General features: G+C 31.2%; 1 protein-coding gene across 8 annotated transcripts in view; it reads left to right on the top strand.

Annotated features, from left to right (window-relative positions):
* Positions 1–9927, top strand: part of LOC111595460 (protein muscleblind) — a 191203-nt gene extending 181276 nt beyond the window's left edge. For 2 of the 8 annotated variants that reach the window (XM_023309217.2, XM_023309218.2), the window contains 3 exons: positions 5015–5076; positions 7819–7903; positions 8656–9590. In XM_023309217.2, the coding sequence (XP_023164985.2) occupies positions 5015–5076; positions 7819–7903; positions 8656–9590 (1082 nt within the window). Of the gene's footprint in view, positions 1–5014; positions 5227–6089; positions 6160–6701; positions 6832–7818; positions 7904–8655 lie in introns of those variants that run through there. The other 6 variants (XR_003944120.1, XM_030222713.1, XM_030222714.1 and 3 more) reach the window with 6 other exon arrangements.
* The last annotated feature ends 4969 nt before the right edge of the window (positions 9928–14896 follow it).

Below are 14896 nucleotides of genomic sequence, written 5' to 3' on the forward strand. Positions count from 1 at the left end.
TCTGCTTCACACACAATACTTAACATTAACATCGAGTTAACAGTGCAACAAACAATAAGATAACATCGAACTTATATACAACTGATTGGAGTTATATTTATATGGAGCAGTTAACCGGGTTGTTTGATATGAATCATTTGAGAGCTCGTGCAGCTCCCACATAGTCTTCACAAATTGCGATTTTGAGCCAAGCCTAAAACGTAGTTCAATATTTTAGCAGCCACTAAATACAGTACCGTCCAAAAAAACCAGAACAGAGAACAAGTAGCGTAGTTTGCGCACGGCCACAATTGATAACAGAATTTAAACTTATATTTTGTAGATAAGAGAAGCACACTTTTTGTAAAGTACACCACATTATATAAAAAGACACATGAGAAACATGAAAACAAACACTGAGAAAAAAGATACCTAACAACATTTTATTTCACTAATGTATGATGCATCAGCAACTGATGCCGTTTTCATTTTTTGCATTTCTCATTTTGATTTCACCTGACAAAACTTTTAGCTCCATTAAAAACTAGTGAACTTGAACCAAAACAAAAAAAGAAAATTTATTAACGAAAAGTGACAAAGCGAGAAACTTCAGTGTATCTAAGTTAACTAATGCATGTATTTTGAGCAAAGAGAAAACTAAACAAAACCAAATTGTTTTATAATAATTAACAAACAACTATATACTTATATATATATATGACTTATACACAACATGAACACAAAGCAACCAATACAAGCAAACACTTTAATGAATATGTTCAATGTGCTCTTGAAGAAACATAAAAAAGATACACACAAAAATTAGTCTTATTAACTATGCGTTATTATAAAATAATAAAAACTAATACAAAAAAAACCAAAAATGCAAAAATTAACAAAACAACAAAAAAAATTATATTGAAAATTATATAAACGTTTTATTGTAAAAACCGTAAAAAACTTGTTGCTTCTTTTACTTAACTCTCGTTAAATGGAAAGTGCTAAATGGCAAAACCTTAACACTAATACTTCTGCGTACATTTTCTCTCTTTCTCTGTCTGTCTCTCTGCCACACACACACACACTTATACACATTCTCCAGTTTTTACTGTGCGTTGTCTATGTTTCTAAATTAAATTTATTACATATATATTTTGCTAATTATAATGAGTTTATCTCTGGGCCAAACTTATTTTCAACTATATTTTGCTAATTAATATAACTTAACTTAACTGCTATATATATATATATATAACTGTTTGCTCTTCAGTTACCAAACAAGAACCTTCCTTAATTCTATTTTATTTTTGCTAATTGTATTTGAAAGCTTTCTAAAACCTTTTTATTAACTTTCATTGGTATATGTTAGGCGTATATCAATGTGTGCTCTCTGCTCGACTCTTAATTTCTCTATATCGAAACACACATACACACACTCACACATACATACACTCAACAAGCGAGATAGTACTCGCAGTACTCCAGTTTTCCACACATGGCTTGCTCGAGCTGGTACTTTCTGTTTGTAACTGAAAATATTACTGTATTGCTTATGAAAACTTACGAACTAGTTTATGTGTATGGAAGCATAATATTATCAAATAATTTATATACAATTGCCAATATATATATACATAAATATATATATAAATATACTCTATAGAGTTAAGCGCTTTTGTAATGTTTCAAAGAAATGCTTAAAAAAAAACAAACAAACATATATAATTTTGTTTTCGCTAACATTTTGTGCTCTTTTACACTTTGTCTTAATTTCCATTTAAGTCTCTCTCTCTCTCAAATACTACTAACATTTTGTCACTTTGCCACCAACTCTCTCTCTCTCTCTCTTTCTGTCTGTCTTCCCCTCTCTTTACACTCTAGTAGAATATCTGATACACAGCTCTTGCATGTTTTCTCCAAGTGAAAAATATAAATTTAAAGTCTGAACAACTTTTTTTCGATGAGAAGTTGTAAGTTTTAGAATTTCTTTGAATGCATTACAAAAGTTTCCAGCGAGTTTCCAAACACACACACACAAACACTCACACAATGCAGTAATCTTTTCAATGTCCCCACACTCTCTAACTCTCTCTCTCTCTGTCTCTCTCTCTGTTTCTCTGTTTTGCTGTTACACGTAACACTCGTACAGGTTGTTCTTATATATATAAATTTATATATATATATATATATAAATACCCATTCCATAGTGGGAAGTACGTTTCTCTTCTACATGTTACGTATCTCTCTCTGTCTCTCTCTCTCTCTCATATTTGTTGAATATTCGTTACTCTTTATTATTTATTTTCGTATTTTCCTTCTTTTTTTGGAGCGTATCGTATTGTAATTTTTCAGCATGTGCTCAATGAAACAAGAACTTTTCGTAGCAAGTACAAAATCAAATATCAGAAATGAATCAAATCCGTATCGCCAACAAATTTGAAGTCCTGTGTTGCAAGTGGCTGTCACTCTCATGCTAACTGTGATTCAAAGTTTCGAAGTACCCGCTAAATACGCATTACGTTTATTTACTATACTCGTATTTCGGCTTCTCAGGCATGTGGTATGATGGTAAATGAGCTACAATACTCAATAAAGCTAAAACAAACAAAACAAAAAACGCACTTCTAAGGTAAGCTGGTGCACTGCCCAATGAGCTTCTTTATTATACTTGAACGTATGTATATTATATTATTCAAAACATTTACTTAGTCATTAGTAACGTAACTAGATATAATGTTTCTCTTTTTACGTTTATAGCTTTATGTTTAGTTAATATTTGCTTCGACCAAACGCCTAAGGAATCAGAGAGAGACGTAGGCCGAAGCTTAAATCATGTTAAGAGACTTCTGTTAAGTTTTCTGCTAACATCTAGCATTTGCTAAGCAATATACCTATACTTTACATCCTCTGTCTCGCTCACTCTCTGGTCTCTTCAGCTGTTACTTTACATATGTTAAGTTTTGTGGTAAAGCCCGTTGCAAGCAATGTTATTAACATGACTCTTTTCTTTTTCATGGATTACGAAAGTATTATTGTATGACAGTATGCTGATCAAAATGAAACAAAATACATATGCACACAACAATGAAAACAACAACAAGAACAACCAACAAAAAAAATGAATATGCTTGCAGGCAAAGTCAAAAGCTTTATAAACTAAATTATATTGATAAACACACACACACATACACCCACACACACACACACACCTGAGCTGCTCATCAGATGCGTTTTTAACAGTTGCTTCAATTATGACTTGTTCTGGATATTGAGTATACGCCAAAATTGTAGCACACTCACACACACACACATACCCACACAGATACATATATGTATATATATATGTGATCTGTACTTATATTTGATCGACTCTTGCAGGCTTGTTTGTATGTACTTAATGTAGTAAGTATTTGCATTACTATTAAAGTTGTTTATTTATCTGTGTGTGCCTGTCTCTCGCCAGAGAGTCCCAACTAACTGCCTATATATATATAAATATTACAATACATACTTATTTGATAGCTCTTTGAACATATATATCAACTATACAAGTATTTAAATTGTCTGTTTGTTTTTTAATTACAGCTGCTGCGCCAGTAACAAACATTTTTAAATGCGCTTCAAACACACAATTTTTGCTGCCGCCTGCTGTTTTTATTTATTATTATTTATTTTATTTCTTTGACAAGCTCATATATAATTTCCGTTCTGATGCCAAATATTCTTTCTTATTTCAGTTGCCGCCACCTTTTTGCTTTTGCGCGCGCTTTTCATTGATTACACCTTATATTTTTATACAATTTATTAATTTTGTTTTACAGCTTCTGCTAACAGATAACATTTGGCTTTAAACTTAGACGCCACCCGAATGTATGCAACACTCTTACTAACTCGCTTAAGCCTTACACGATATTCCCAAATATTATGCTTAAATTGTAATTTTTGCTAATTTATTCTAGTTTTAAGTGCGTTTCGCCATTTGCATACGCGTTGCAACAGCATTTTTTTCGGTCTGGCGCAACTTTTAATTGTAGCAACAGCAACAAGTCAAGGGACCTTTAATGAGCGAACAAAACAAAACAGGCTGCACATGAAAGGCGTGACATTAATTTACATTTATTAACTCGTGTTTTTCTGTGGCTCACACAATGTGTTTTTCTGCCGCGTTTTTTGCCTGTTGAATTTGCATAATATGAAAATTTACAAGTAATTAGGGCGCAGCTGAGTGTTAAATTGGATGTTAGCTGCTCGTAACATAGTCAAGGGCAAAACAGAGTTGGGCTTAGAAACGGATTTGATGTAATCCCATGTTGAAAACGCAGAGAAACTATACAACAGATAATTAAAATGAAAGTAATTTCAGTCTTATTCTCTCTAACTATTGGTTATAGTAATTTCTAGTAATTATATTTGATTGAAATGTTAAATAAGCATTGACTAATTGCCACGCGAAAAATGCTGTTGGACCGCAAATGCAGCTTAAGCTTAATTTAAGCCTCTGCCCATTGAATATTGAAAGCAAACTAATTGCAATTTTATTCGAACTCTCGACTCTATAACTATGCATATGCGCTCTCATCATTTTTTCTACTAATTTCCTATATGTTTTTTTCCTTTTACATGCTAACACATACGCGTTCAATTATAAAACAAAAACAACAAAATTACTCTACAATTTGCATGCAATCAATTTAAATATATACATATATATTTTCAACGACTCGCACGGATTGGAATTTAAAATGGCAAAATGCAACCAAATAATGAAACCAACCAAATGAACACGCATTTTCACACATACATACACCGACCAACACACACACACGCACACCTGCCAAATGCCGAATGGATGCCGAACTGCAACAACAACAAACAATCAAACAACCAAACAATAAACAATCACATTCTTCTACTCTCAACTCTGCCTCCATTCACCTCACACATATATCTACAAATATATTATTTTCTCTCTCTTTAAACACCAATTAATGCAAATTGCATGTTTTGCCGGCTTTCTGACTATCGATAATTATAGCAAACACTAAAATACCACCACTAAACGCTTCCTGTGTTATCTATACCGATGCCAGCGGCCAGGTACAGTCGCTGCCTTTGGTTGGCTAACAGCCTGTTGGCAGCATGTTAAGCGGCTGTTAATGCTAACATTTCATTTCTATCACGCTCTCTCTCTCTCTCTCTCTATCTCTCTGTATTAGTTTTAAGTTCTGTTTCTGTAAAGACAACACACACAACCAGACGAAATTTAAATATTAAATTGTATTTTATGTTTATGTAATCAACTAGAAATACAAACACAATTAGAGCAGCAAGTGTTTAATAATCCGTCAAAGTGTCATATTTATATTATAATTAAGTGTCGTATCTTCATATAAAGTAAGAGAACTCTAAAACTATTTTACGGCTTGCCGAAATCCTAAAGCCCTTCTTGTCCGCAAATGTTAGCAATTAAGCAACTACGATATATATAACGACCTGGTTCTGCACAGCATATTTATATATATATTTATTATATATTTATATATATATATTTTATATGAATACGAACTCGCCTGCAAACAAATGCGAAGAATAGTGTATATGCCAGCTACTGTGCTATACATTTCAACACACAGCCTGCGTGAATTGGGTTAATCAAATTAAATGCGCTGCCGCGCCCCAAGGGACAACAAGGGACAACGACGACAACAGCCAGACCATAAAGACAACAGCAACAACAACAGCTGAAGCAACAGCAAAAGCAACAACGAGAACGATGAACAAAGTGTCGACGGCCATTTTGAAGGCGTTGCCAACGTTGTCGACGATGATGTCAGCGCGCTGACATGGACACACCTTTGAGTGTGTCGTAGCTGTTAGCAGCTGTTTGCACAACTGTCTGACCCAATACGCCACGCCTACACAGCCACACAAAAACTGACACACACACACAGACACACACAGCCACACACAAACATATATACCACCTGTCGTCAATATTTGCCAAGTTGAAAAGAAACAAAAGCATATATAAAATTGTATACTTGTACCTTATAGACAATGCCAAGCTAATCCGTTATCAATATTCTCTCTATTTGATACTCAAACAACAGCCCAGCCGGAACGGGGCGTTTTATACACTCAGTGTCCTATGCTAATGAATGGCACATTTTACATAATTAGGTAAAGAGCGGCCTGTAATTTAAATATTATTTACACTCAATATGTTTACAATACTCCACCCGCCCCCAAGCCCCCCCTCTGTCTTTCTCTCTCTCTCGCTCTCTTTGTCTCACACTTGCTCTTTGTTAATTTGTGTGTCACGCGAAATTAAATAAATTTGTGTGCCTTGCAAAACTCTTGATATAATTTAGTCAAGACTCATCCAATATTATCGCATCTTCAGCAAAGAGCTTAAAGCTTTAATGTGCTTTCAATGCGATCGCAGTAATTGTGTTAGAGCTTTCAAGCTTTCGAATTTCTGTTCAGCTTAGCAGCTTTTTGCGCGCTACTCAAGGCCAAATTTATGATTTGGTTTCTCGTTTTCATTTTCTGTTCTCGTTTTGTTTCTATTTATCCTTAAAACCAACTTTTTTGATTATTTCTTCGAAAACATAAAACACAGGCGTCATTTATAATGGTATACAAATTAACATTGCGTATGTATTACGTTCTCTCTCTCTCTCTCTCTCTCTCTTTTCTCTCTTTTTTTCTTATATTTCTAGTGCCGCCTATTAGGATATGTAACTGTTACTGCATAATTCAGCCCACTAGAACTTAAGCAAACAATCAAAATGAATAATCTCTCTTTCTGTATTATACATATGTCGTTTACATATATATAGAAATATATATCTATCGTAACTAAGGCGCGTTCTAAACCTTATCAAAAAGTGAGTGTTACAGACCTAAAAGCTCTTCCCACTCTGTCTCTCTACCTCTCTCTCTGTCTTTCGCTCTATCTGTCTCTATCTCTATGCTGTGCTTAAAAGCTTCTTGGCTTATCCATAAACAGTTTGGCTATATCAAAAGCTAAGTTTTAGTTGTCCAATACTTGCTGCTTTAAAGGTGATTCATTTCTACATTGATTTCTAGATTTCTTTAAGTTCGACTTAAAGCTTTTGTGGCAAAACTTTATTTTTAAGCTTAGCATTTAAGTTTTTCCAACCAAGAAGATAAAACCATTCTTTTTTTTATATATTTATATTAGCATTAACGTACACCGAAAACTTTAGAACACACACTTCTCTAGCTGCGTTTCATTCCTCAGGACTCATACGCAACACACTCGAAAGAAACCAAAAAGAGTTTTTGAATTCATTTGCGCCGCCATTTTATGATTTATTCTCCTATTTGCCTTTAAGATTATTTAAGTGAAAACCTAGCTTAACATACGATTTAATATATATATCATGCAACATGATAACTATTTTATATCAAACAGCGACTAACATTGACAATCAAAAAAGAAAAAAAAGAAGAAAATAACAAAAAAATGTACACAAAGCGTAATGAATCTAACAAACCATTAACAATTCTAGTGTATCATATAATTATTATAAGAATATAACTAATTTGTGCTCTTTTTCTTTTCTTTTTCTGCTCTTCTCTTTTTTTCAAACGAAAATCCTCAAAAAAAACCCCCCCTTAAAATACAACAAAAAAAAATAATCAAAATACACTGAAACAAATTAAACTAAAAATTCAATTATTATTTCTGTCAATTGGTTTATTTACTACGTTTGCATCCTGCCATATCTCCAACAAAAAAAAAAAACAAAAAACCAAAAAAAAAAACAAACATGAAATCAAAACAACTTCTCATACAAAATCTATATATAGTTACTGGACACCCTCCCGGTGTGCCAAGATTTTAATAGATCTATGTGCAGTCGGTTAAATTGTAGATTCGTTCATTTAACTGAAGGTAAGTGCATGTGCTTAAGTTTTTCCCTTTTCAGTTTTTAGTTTGTAGCACTTTTAGTTTTATAGCTCTAGTATTTAGTTTTTGCGTTGCTTTTAATGCTTTTCTTATAGCAAAGAAACAAACTTCATTTTTTGCGTTCTGTAGCTGAGAGACAAATACCGAATACAATTTTTTAATTACATTTTTAGCTCAATTGGCGACACTTTAATTTGATCTACTCGTTCTCAGTTTTATTTAATTTGTTTCCCTTTTAGGTTCTATCAAGTTTCCAAGCAATTACACACACAAAAATACACGCAAATAAAGTTGTAAAACCTGTTTACAAAAAAACAATTGAATTGGATGTGTTTCGTTCTTTTTTCCACACAAAAACTATGTAACTCTAGCAGGAGTATGAATCTAGTTCAGAGATCAAAACTCAACTCAACTCAACTCAAGTCCGTTTTCATTTGCACCAAAATCAAATCTGAATATAGACGCTACATACGATTCACGATTAGCTCAAGAAGCAGCGTAACCAAGAACACTTTTGTGCTTTCAAGTTTCACTTTTGCTCGCGAGCAACAAAAATAAAAACCTAAATCTTAATCTAAATCTAAATCTAAATCAAAACAATTATTTTTATAATTGCTTTCACTGTTTATCCAATAACTCGATGAATTTTGCACTTGATTTTCATTCACTAATCAAAGACTTTTTTCTACTTCCACGCTTCGCTCTTTCTCTCCCTATCTCTCTCTGTATGGCTGCAGATGACAAGGTCGAGGTGATTGATCAACGTGTTGCTGTCTGCCGGGATCATGCCAACAGCCAGTGCCGTCGCAAGCAATGTAAATACTATCATATACCGATTGTCTTGCCGCCGGCCAACATCATGGCTGCCATGATAACCAATCCTAGTGAGCAGCAGCATCAGCACCAGCAGCAGGCGGCGGTGGCAACAACAACAGCTGCAGCGGTTGCCGCTGGCTATAACAACAGCAACAACAACTTGATCATCATTGAACCGCATCAGCAGCAGCAACAGCAGCAGCCGCAACAACAACAGCAGCAGCAATACAATTATAACACCAACTACTATCATAGCAACTCGAATAAAGCAGCTGTCGCACACCACGCCAGCAACATCTATCAACAGCAACAGCAACACCAACAGCAACTTCAACATCAACAACAGCAACACATCACTTATCACTGCAGCTCACCATATTCCCCCTCGTCGGCCTCTTCATCGTCGTCGTGTTCCATAGCCACATCGCCCACACTGTCGTCGGCCACTACGCTGTCCACTACGTCGACAGCAACAATGCCGACACCGCAGCAACAGTATGCTGCTGCTGCTGCTGCAGCGCCTGCAGCAGCATTTCTGAAGGCGCCAGCCTATTATACCGACGCCACGCCCACTCTGGTGCTAAGCAGCGACTACAACTCGAACTGCATACCGATTCAGGCAGCACCGTTCATCTCGCTGCCGCAGCAACATGTACTTAAGTACACAACGACGCCCCAGCAGCAGCAGCAACAGCAACAGCAGCAACAACATCACGGCCTGATCCACCATCATCATCAGCAGCACGCGTTTGTGGGCCATCATTATCCAGTGGTGGCAACCACAGTGGCTGCCCTACCAGCCACCACAATCACCGTGACGCCGGCCACAATAGCCGCGCCCTCATCCTGCATCTAGAGTCGAGCCGAGACACACAATAAATAAATAACAATTTTGATGCAAAATAAAGGTTGATATGAACTATTTACAAGAGCAACAAAACATTAAGGGGAAATATGAAAAACCAAAAACCAAAAAAAATAAAAATACAAACAAAAATGAAATAAAAATTATATATATTGAGAAATCTACAGAACTTTTTCGTACGTATAGCAAGACTTTAACGTAAGTGTGTTGTTGTAAGCATTCGATTTACACCTAATTGACATACATAACGAGAGAAAACATTGAGTGAAAGCTCTACAATATTAGAAAGCCCAGAAAAACCCAAAAATAATTCAAAATGTTTAGTGTTGTTAAAGGAAAAACAAAAATTAGCAATTACAAAATGAAATTGAAAACAAAAATTATATATATATATATAAATATATGAATATGAAACCAAAATGGGAATACGCAGTTGCATTAAAATTAGTTACAAACTATTTTAAACTCTAGTGTTCCATATTTCAATGCAAAAACAAAATGAAAAAAAAAATATAATTAACATAAATAATTATTAATAAACAATAAACATTTAGTGAGGAGTGTTAAGCCTACAAAAAAAAAGTTTACATTGAAAATAGTCAAAATTAATCAAAACGAAAGAAATTCATAGGCCATAGTTAGGCGACAACAACCGGTACGAGTAAAAAATAATAAAACATAAAAAGAATTAACAAATATATAAGTACAGTCACGTCCTATTTTTGCAACAACGATTTACTACAAAACAGATAAGAAAACAAAACAAAATAAAACAAAAACAAAACAAAAGGCAGATGCAAGGCAAACGATTTCAAAGGGTTTTTGTTTCTGTCTAAATGCAAAAAAGAAGAAAAAAAAACCATATTCCTTTTTTTACATTTTATAAACAGGCGCATCAGCAAACTACAGACGAATAAAGAAGAAAAAGGAAATGCAAATAAAATCTAATAAACATATTTTTTTATATACAAATTACAATACACAATAAAAAATAAAAACACACAAATTGAGAAATATCTGACGAAGAAGAAGCATCAAAAACAAACACTAAAAGTATAATCAAATTTAAACCGTAAGCATTTTTTGCATAAGAAAATATTAAAAAAAAAAACAAAACATTAAATTATATATAAAACAAAATTAAAACACTGATAACTAAATTTTTTAAAAGTGTATTATTAATTTAGCTGAAATCTCTAGTAAAATGAAATAATATTAAAAGCAAACATTTCATAAAACACACACACACACACACTCTCAAATATGACACACACACAAACTTCAAATAAAAGGAAAAAACACTAACGTACTGTATCTTCCTATATAAACTTTGTAAGCGTAAGATCCATTGAAATTAATATATAAATATGTATATTAAAAAAACAAAAAAAAAATGGTCTTACTGATTTTCATTTCATTTTTGATAACTATAATTGAATCGTGCAACACTACACAACACTAAAAACAGAAAATAACACTAACAATAATTACGAAAAACACAAAACAACAAAAAAGAAAACAAAACTTACTTATTATATACAACATATGTATATGCATATATTTATGTATAGAAACATATAATTCAAGAATACATAACTATATACTTATATATATACATATATATACATACATCCACATATATATATATATATATATATATATATATATATATATATATATATATATATATATACATATATACTAATGGCAACTAAAACATGAAATGTGATCTTTTAAAGAAACAAAAACAAAAACGAACAAACATAATATGAGAAATCAATAACAAGACGAAGTAGAAGACGTGGAAAGTAAATGAGAATTGACATCAATTTATATGTAAAGCAAAAAGAAACTGGATAAAGGTAAAAAACCAAAAAAAAAAAAACATTTAATATACATATATATAAATATATATATATATATATATATATATATAGATATATATATATATATATATATATATATATATATATATATATATATATATATATATATATATATATATATATATATATATATAATATTAGCAATCAATATTAGAAATGTTTCTGAAAAAAAAGAAAAAATAAAAATAAATGCTAAATGTAATTTTAAATCGGTTCCATTAATCAATACACTTAACGGTAAATTAGCAAAGAGGCAAACTCTAATATGCAAAGAAAAGCAAAAAAAAAACTAAATAAATAAATAAATAAAGATAAATATAAAGATAAAGATAAAGATCAACTTAATCAACATAAGCTAAGATCGTTCAAAGTTTTAAGCGTTATACACTTATACATATACATTTAAGGGCTGATTATAATATACGGAAATTTGTTAATTCTCTGCAGATGATTTGTGCCTCAAGCTCTGATTTAATCTCTGTCCCCATCGCTCTCCAGCTCTATCTCTATCTCTATATTAATTCCTATTCCTAGTCCTATATGTCCACAATCATATTTACTTATTCGATATCCTTTTTATGGTACATATGCATACACTAAGCACACTCTCTACTTCTTCAACGTTCGACATGGAAACGTTTTATAGAAATAAACCCATAGAAATCTAAAACTACAACAACAACAACTCCAACAAAAATGCCTAATAAGTTTCCGTCCATTATAAGCAGACCTTAAATCTATGTGCAACAACAACAGCAACAGCAAGTGGAACGATAAAGCCAAGTTGTATAGAAAGGAGATAAAAATAAAACACAAAAAACGCAAAAATTAAAAAAAATTCAGAAAATTAAAAAAAAAAGTTTACAATAAAATAAATGCATATTCGTAGATTAGACAACAACACTAAACACCAAACACGACAACAACATTTTAAACAGTTACTAAAACACGTATGTAATAAACAATTGGAGGAAAAACAATAAGCTGCAAAACAGCAACAAAAAAATCAACTTTTGTGTAAAGAAAATACAAAAAGAAAATATTTAAAAAAATACAAAAAAAATACATAAATGTTCTATAAATAAAAATGCAGTTCATAAGATTTGAGATGGATTGAGAAAAAAACTACTAAAATATAAATGAAATGAACATAGGATTCTGTGTATCATAAGAACTTTACTTAAGCAATTCCCTTCACAAATGTTTGTGTTGAAAAGATTGTCGCAAGTCGTGCGCGTGTAGAACGCTCGGAACGTGTAAACTAGAAACGAAACTTTAATTTGCCTTAAAGCCGATCACGATCACATAATACTTTATATATAATTTAGATTGAATGACTTTCGATTCAATCTTAAATTTGTTTAACTATATACATACATACACACACTTAACCCTTATGTAATACGTGACGCTTGTACATGGCGCATTCGAATACAAGATAACAAATAAAAATAAAAATTATATTTATAATTATATAAAAGTATAATTATAATAGCGGAACCATAATAATAAAATGTAATAATATATGGCATAGTCTTTTTTCAGCATAAGTCATAGTTATTATTGTTAATTTTAGTTTATATATTTACACACACATATATATAAATATATATATGTGCATATATATATACGTACATACATATATTAGATTATTATGATTATTAATTGTGAATATGATGTGATGTGTTTATTGAAAAGTAAAGAACAAAAAATGAATCAATATTGCAACGTAATGAAACAAACAAACAATTTATTGTACTACAAAAACAAAAACATGAAAATAAAAAATAAAAAAATTATATGAAGGAAAACTAAAAAGTAAAAGGTAAACTAGGTGTGAACAACTTAAGCGTGCGTATAAAAATATTGAAAAGTTTTAATTTTAATTTTAATTGAATTAAGTGTAATTCATACCGACACACACACTCCTCTCTGTCTATATGTGTGTGTGTGTGTGTGTGTGTGTATGTTAACTGTAAGTAGTCTTTCATTTTTGTCAGGTGATATCAACGAATTTTCTATATGTTTTTTGCGATGGCTTCAGCGCTTTCCTCGCGAAACGCAGCCACACGATTTATTGTTTTTATAGCTCATTAAGTTTAATAAGTGTTCGATATATCCTTTTTATGTTTTATAATTCATTATTGATATTATTATTATTATATTTATGGAAATTTTATGTTCATTTTCTTTTCCTTTATTTTTCTTTTTTTGTGATATTCATTGAAAGTTGTTTGTTGTTGGTTTTAGAATTTGTCTCATTTTTTGTTTGTGTGTTCATAAATATTGTATATTTTTCTAGTTTGTTTTTATTTGATATACATGCAAACGTACTAAAACGTGTGTATTATTTTGTATTTAACATATATATATATGTATATATATATATATATATATATATATATATATGTATATATATATATATATATATATATATATAATTATTATTATATACATTAATTAATGAACTAGTATATTCAATTACCTATACATATATACAAAAACAATGATGAATTGAAATAATAGTTCTTAAGCTTAAGCGAAAATCATGAATTGACACTGTGTAAACGAGAAAAAAACAACACAAATTGAATATGAGACGGAATGCAAATGCGAGCGAGAAAAAAGCAGAAATGTAACTCGCTCTCGGAACGATTGGCAACGATTATAACGAGAATAAGTATGATAAAGATAATGATGATGATCATGATGACGATGATGATGATGATGATAATTATACTCCTAAAACGAACATTTTTTAAAAATATTTAATAAACAAATCATTATTAACTATTATTATATTTATTATTATAAAGCAAATTTAGTTATTATATACATGTAAAGAACAAGATGAGTAAAGATGATAAATAAAGAGATGCACAGCAAAAATCGTAATTTTGTTGCAATTGCGAAACTAACCAGAACAAGAAGAAGAAGAAGAAGAATATGAAAAGCAGATAAAGGGGAAAACGCAGAAGAAGAAGATGTATGAACGATTATGGTCAAGAAAATACAACATTTAAAGTTATTTAGCAGTAAAGTAAAACATGAAAAACAAACATCAACAAACAAACAAAAAAAAATGAAATACAATAAAAACACAAAAAATAAATTCCAAAAATCCAAAATGTCTTTTTATTTCACTTGGTATTTAATAAAAATTAAAACAAAAAGTTTACATGTGCAAATGGGATCTATAGCATATTTATTTTAAATTACAACAAATAAATTTCTATTATTAAAAATGATTTTTTATATTCAAAATTAAAACAAGAAGATTACAGATGCAAATGGCATCTATAGCATATTTATTTCTATATTAAAAATTATAACAAAAAGATTTATATTAAAAATTTTTTATATTCAAAATTAAAACAAAAAAACAGGCACCCAACCGTGCTGTATTAATCA

Source organism: Drosophila hydei, unplaced genomic scaffold (assembly GCF_003285905.1).
Source record: "Drosophila hydei strain 15085-1641.00,03,60 unplaced genomic scaffold, DhydRS2 tig00000060-arrow-pilon, whole genome shotgun sequence".
NCBI classification, from domain to species: domain Eukaryota; kingdom Metazoa; phylum Arthropoda; class Insecta; order Diptera; family Drosophilidae; genus Drosophila; species Drosophila hydei.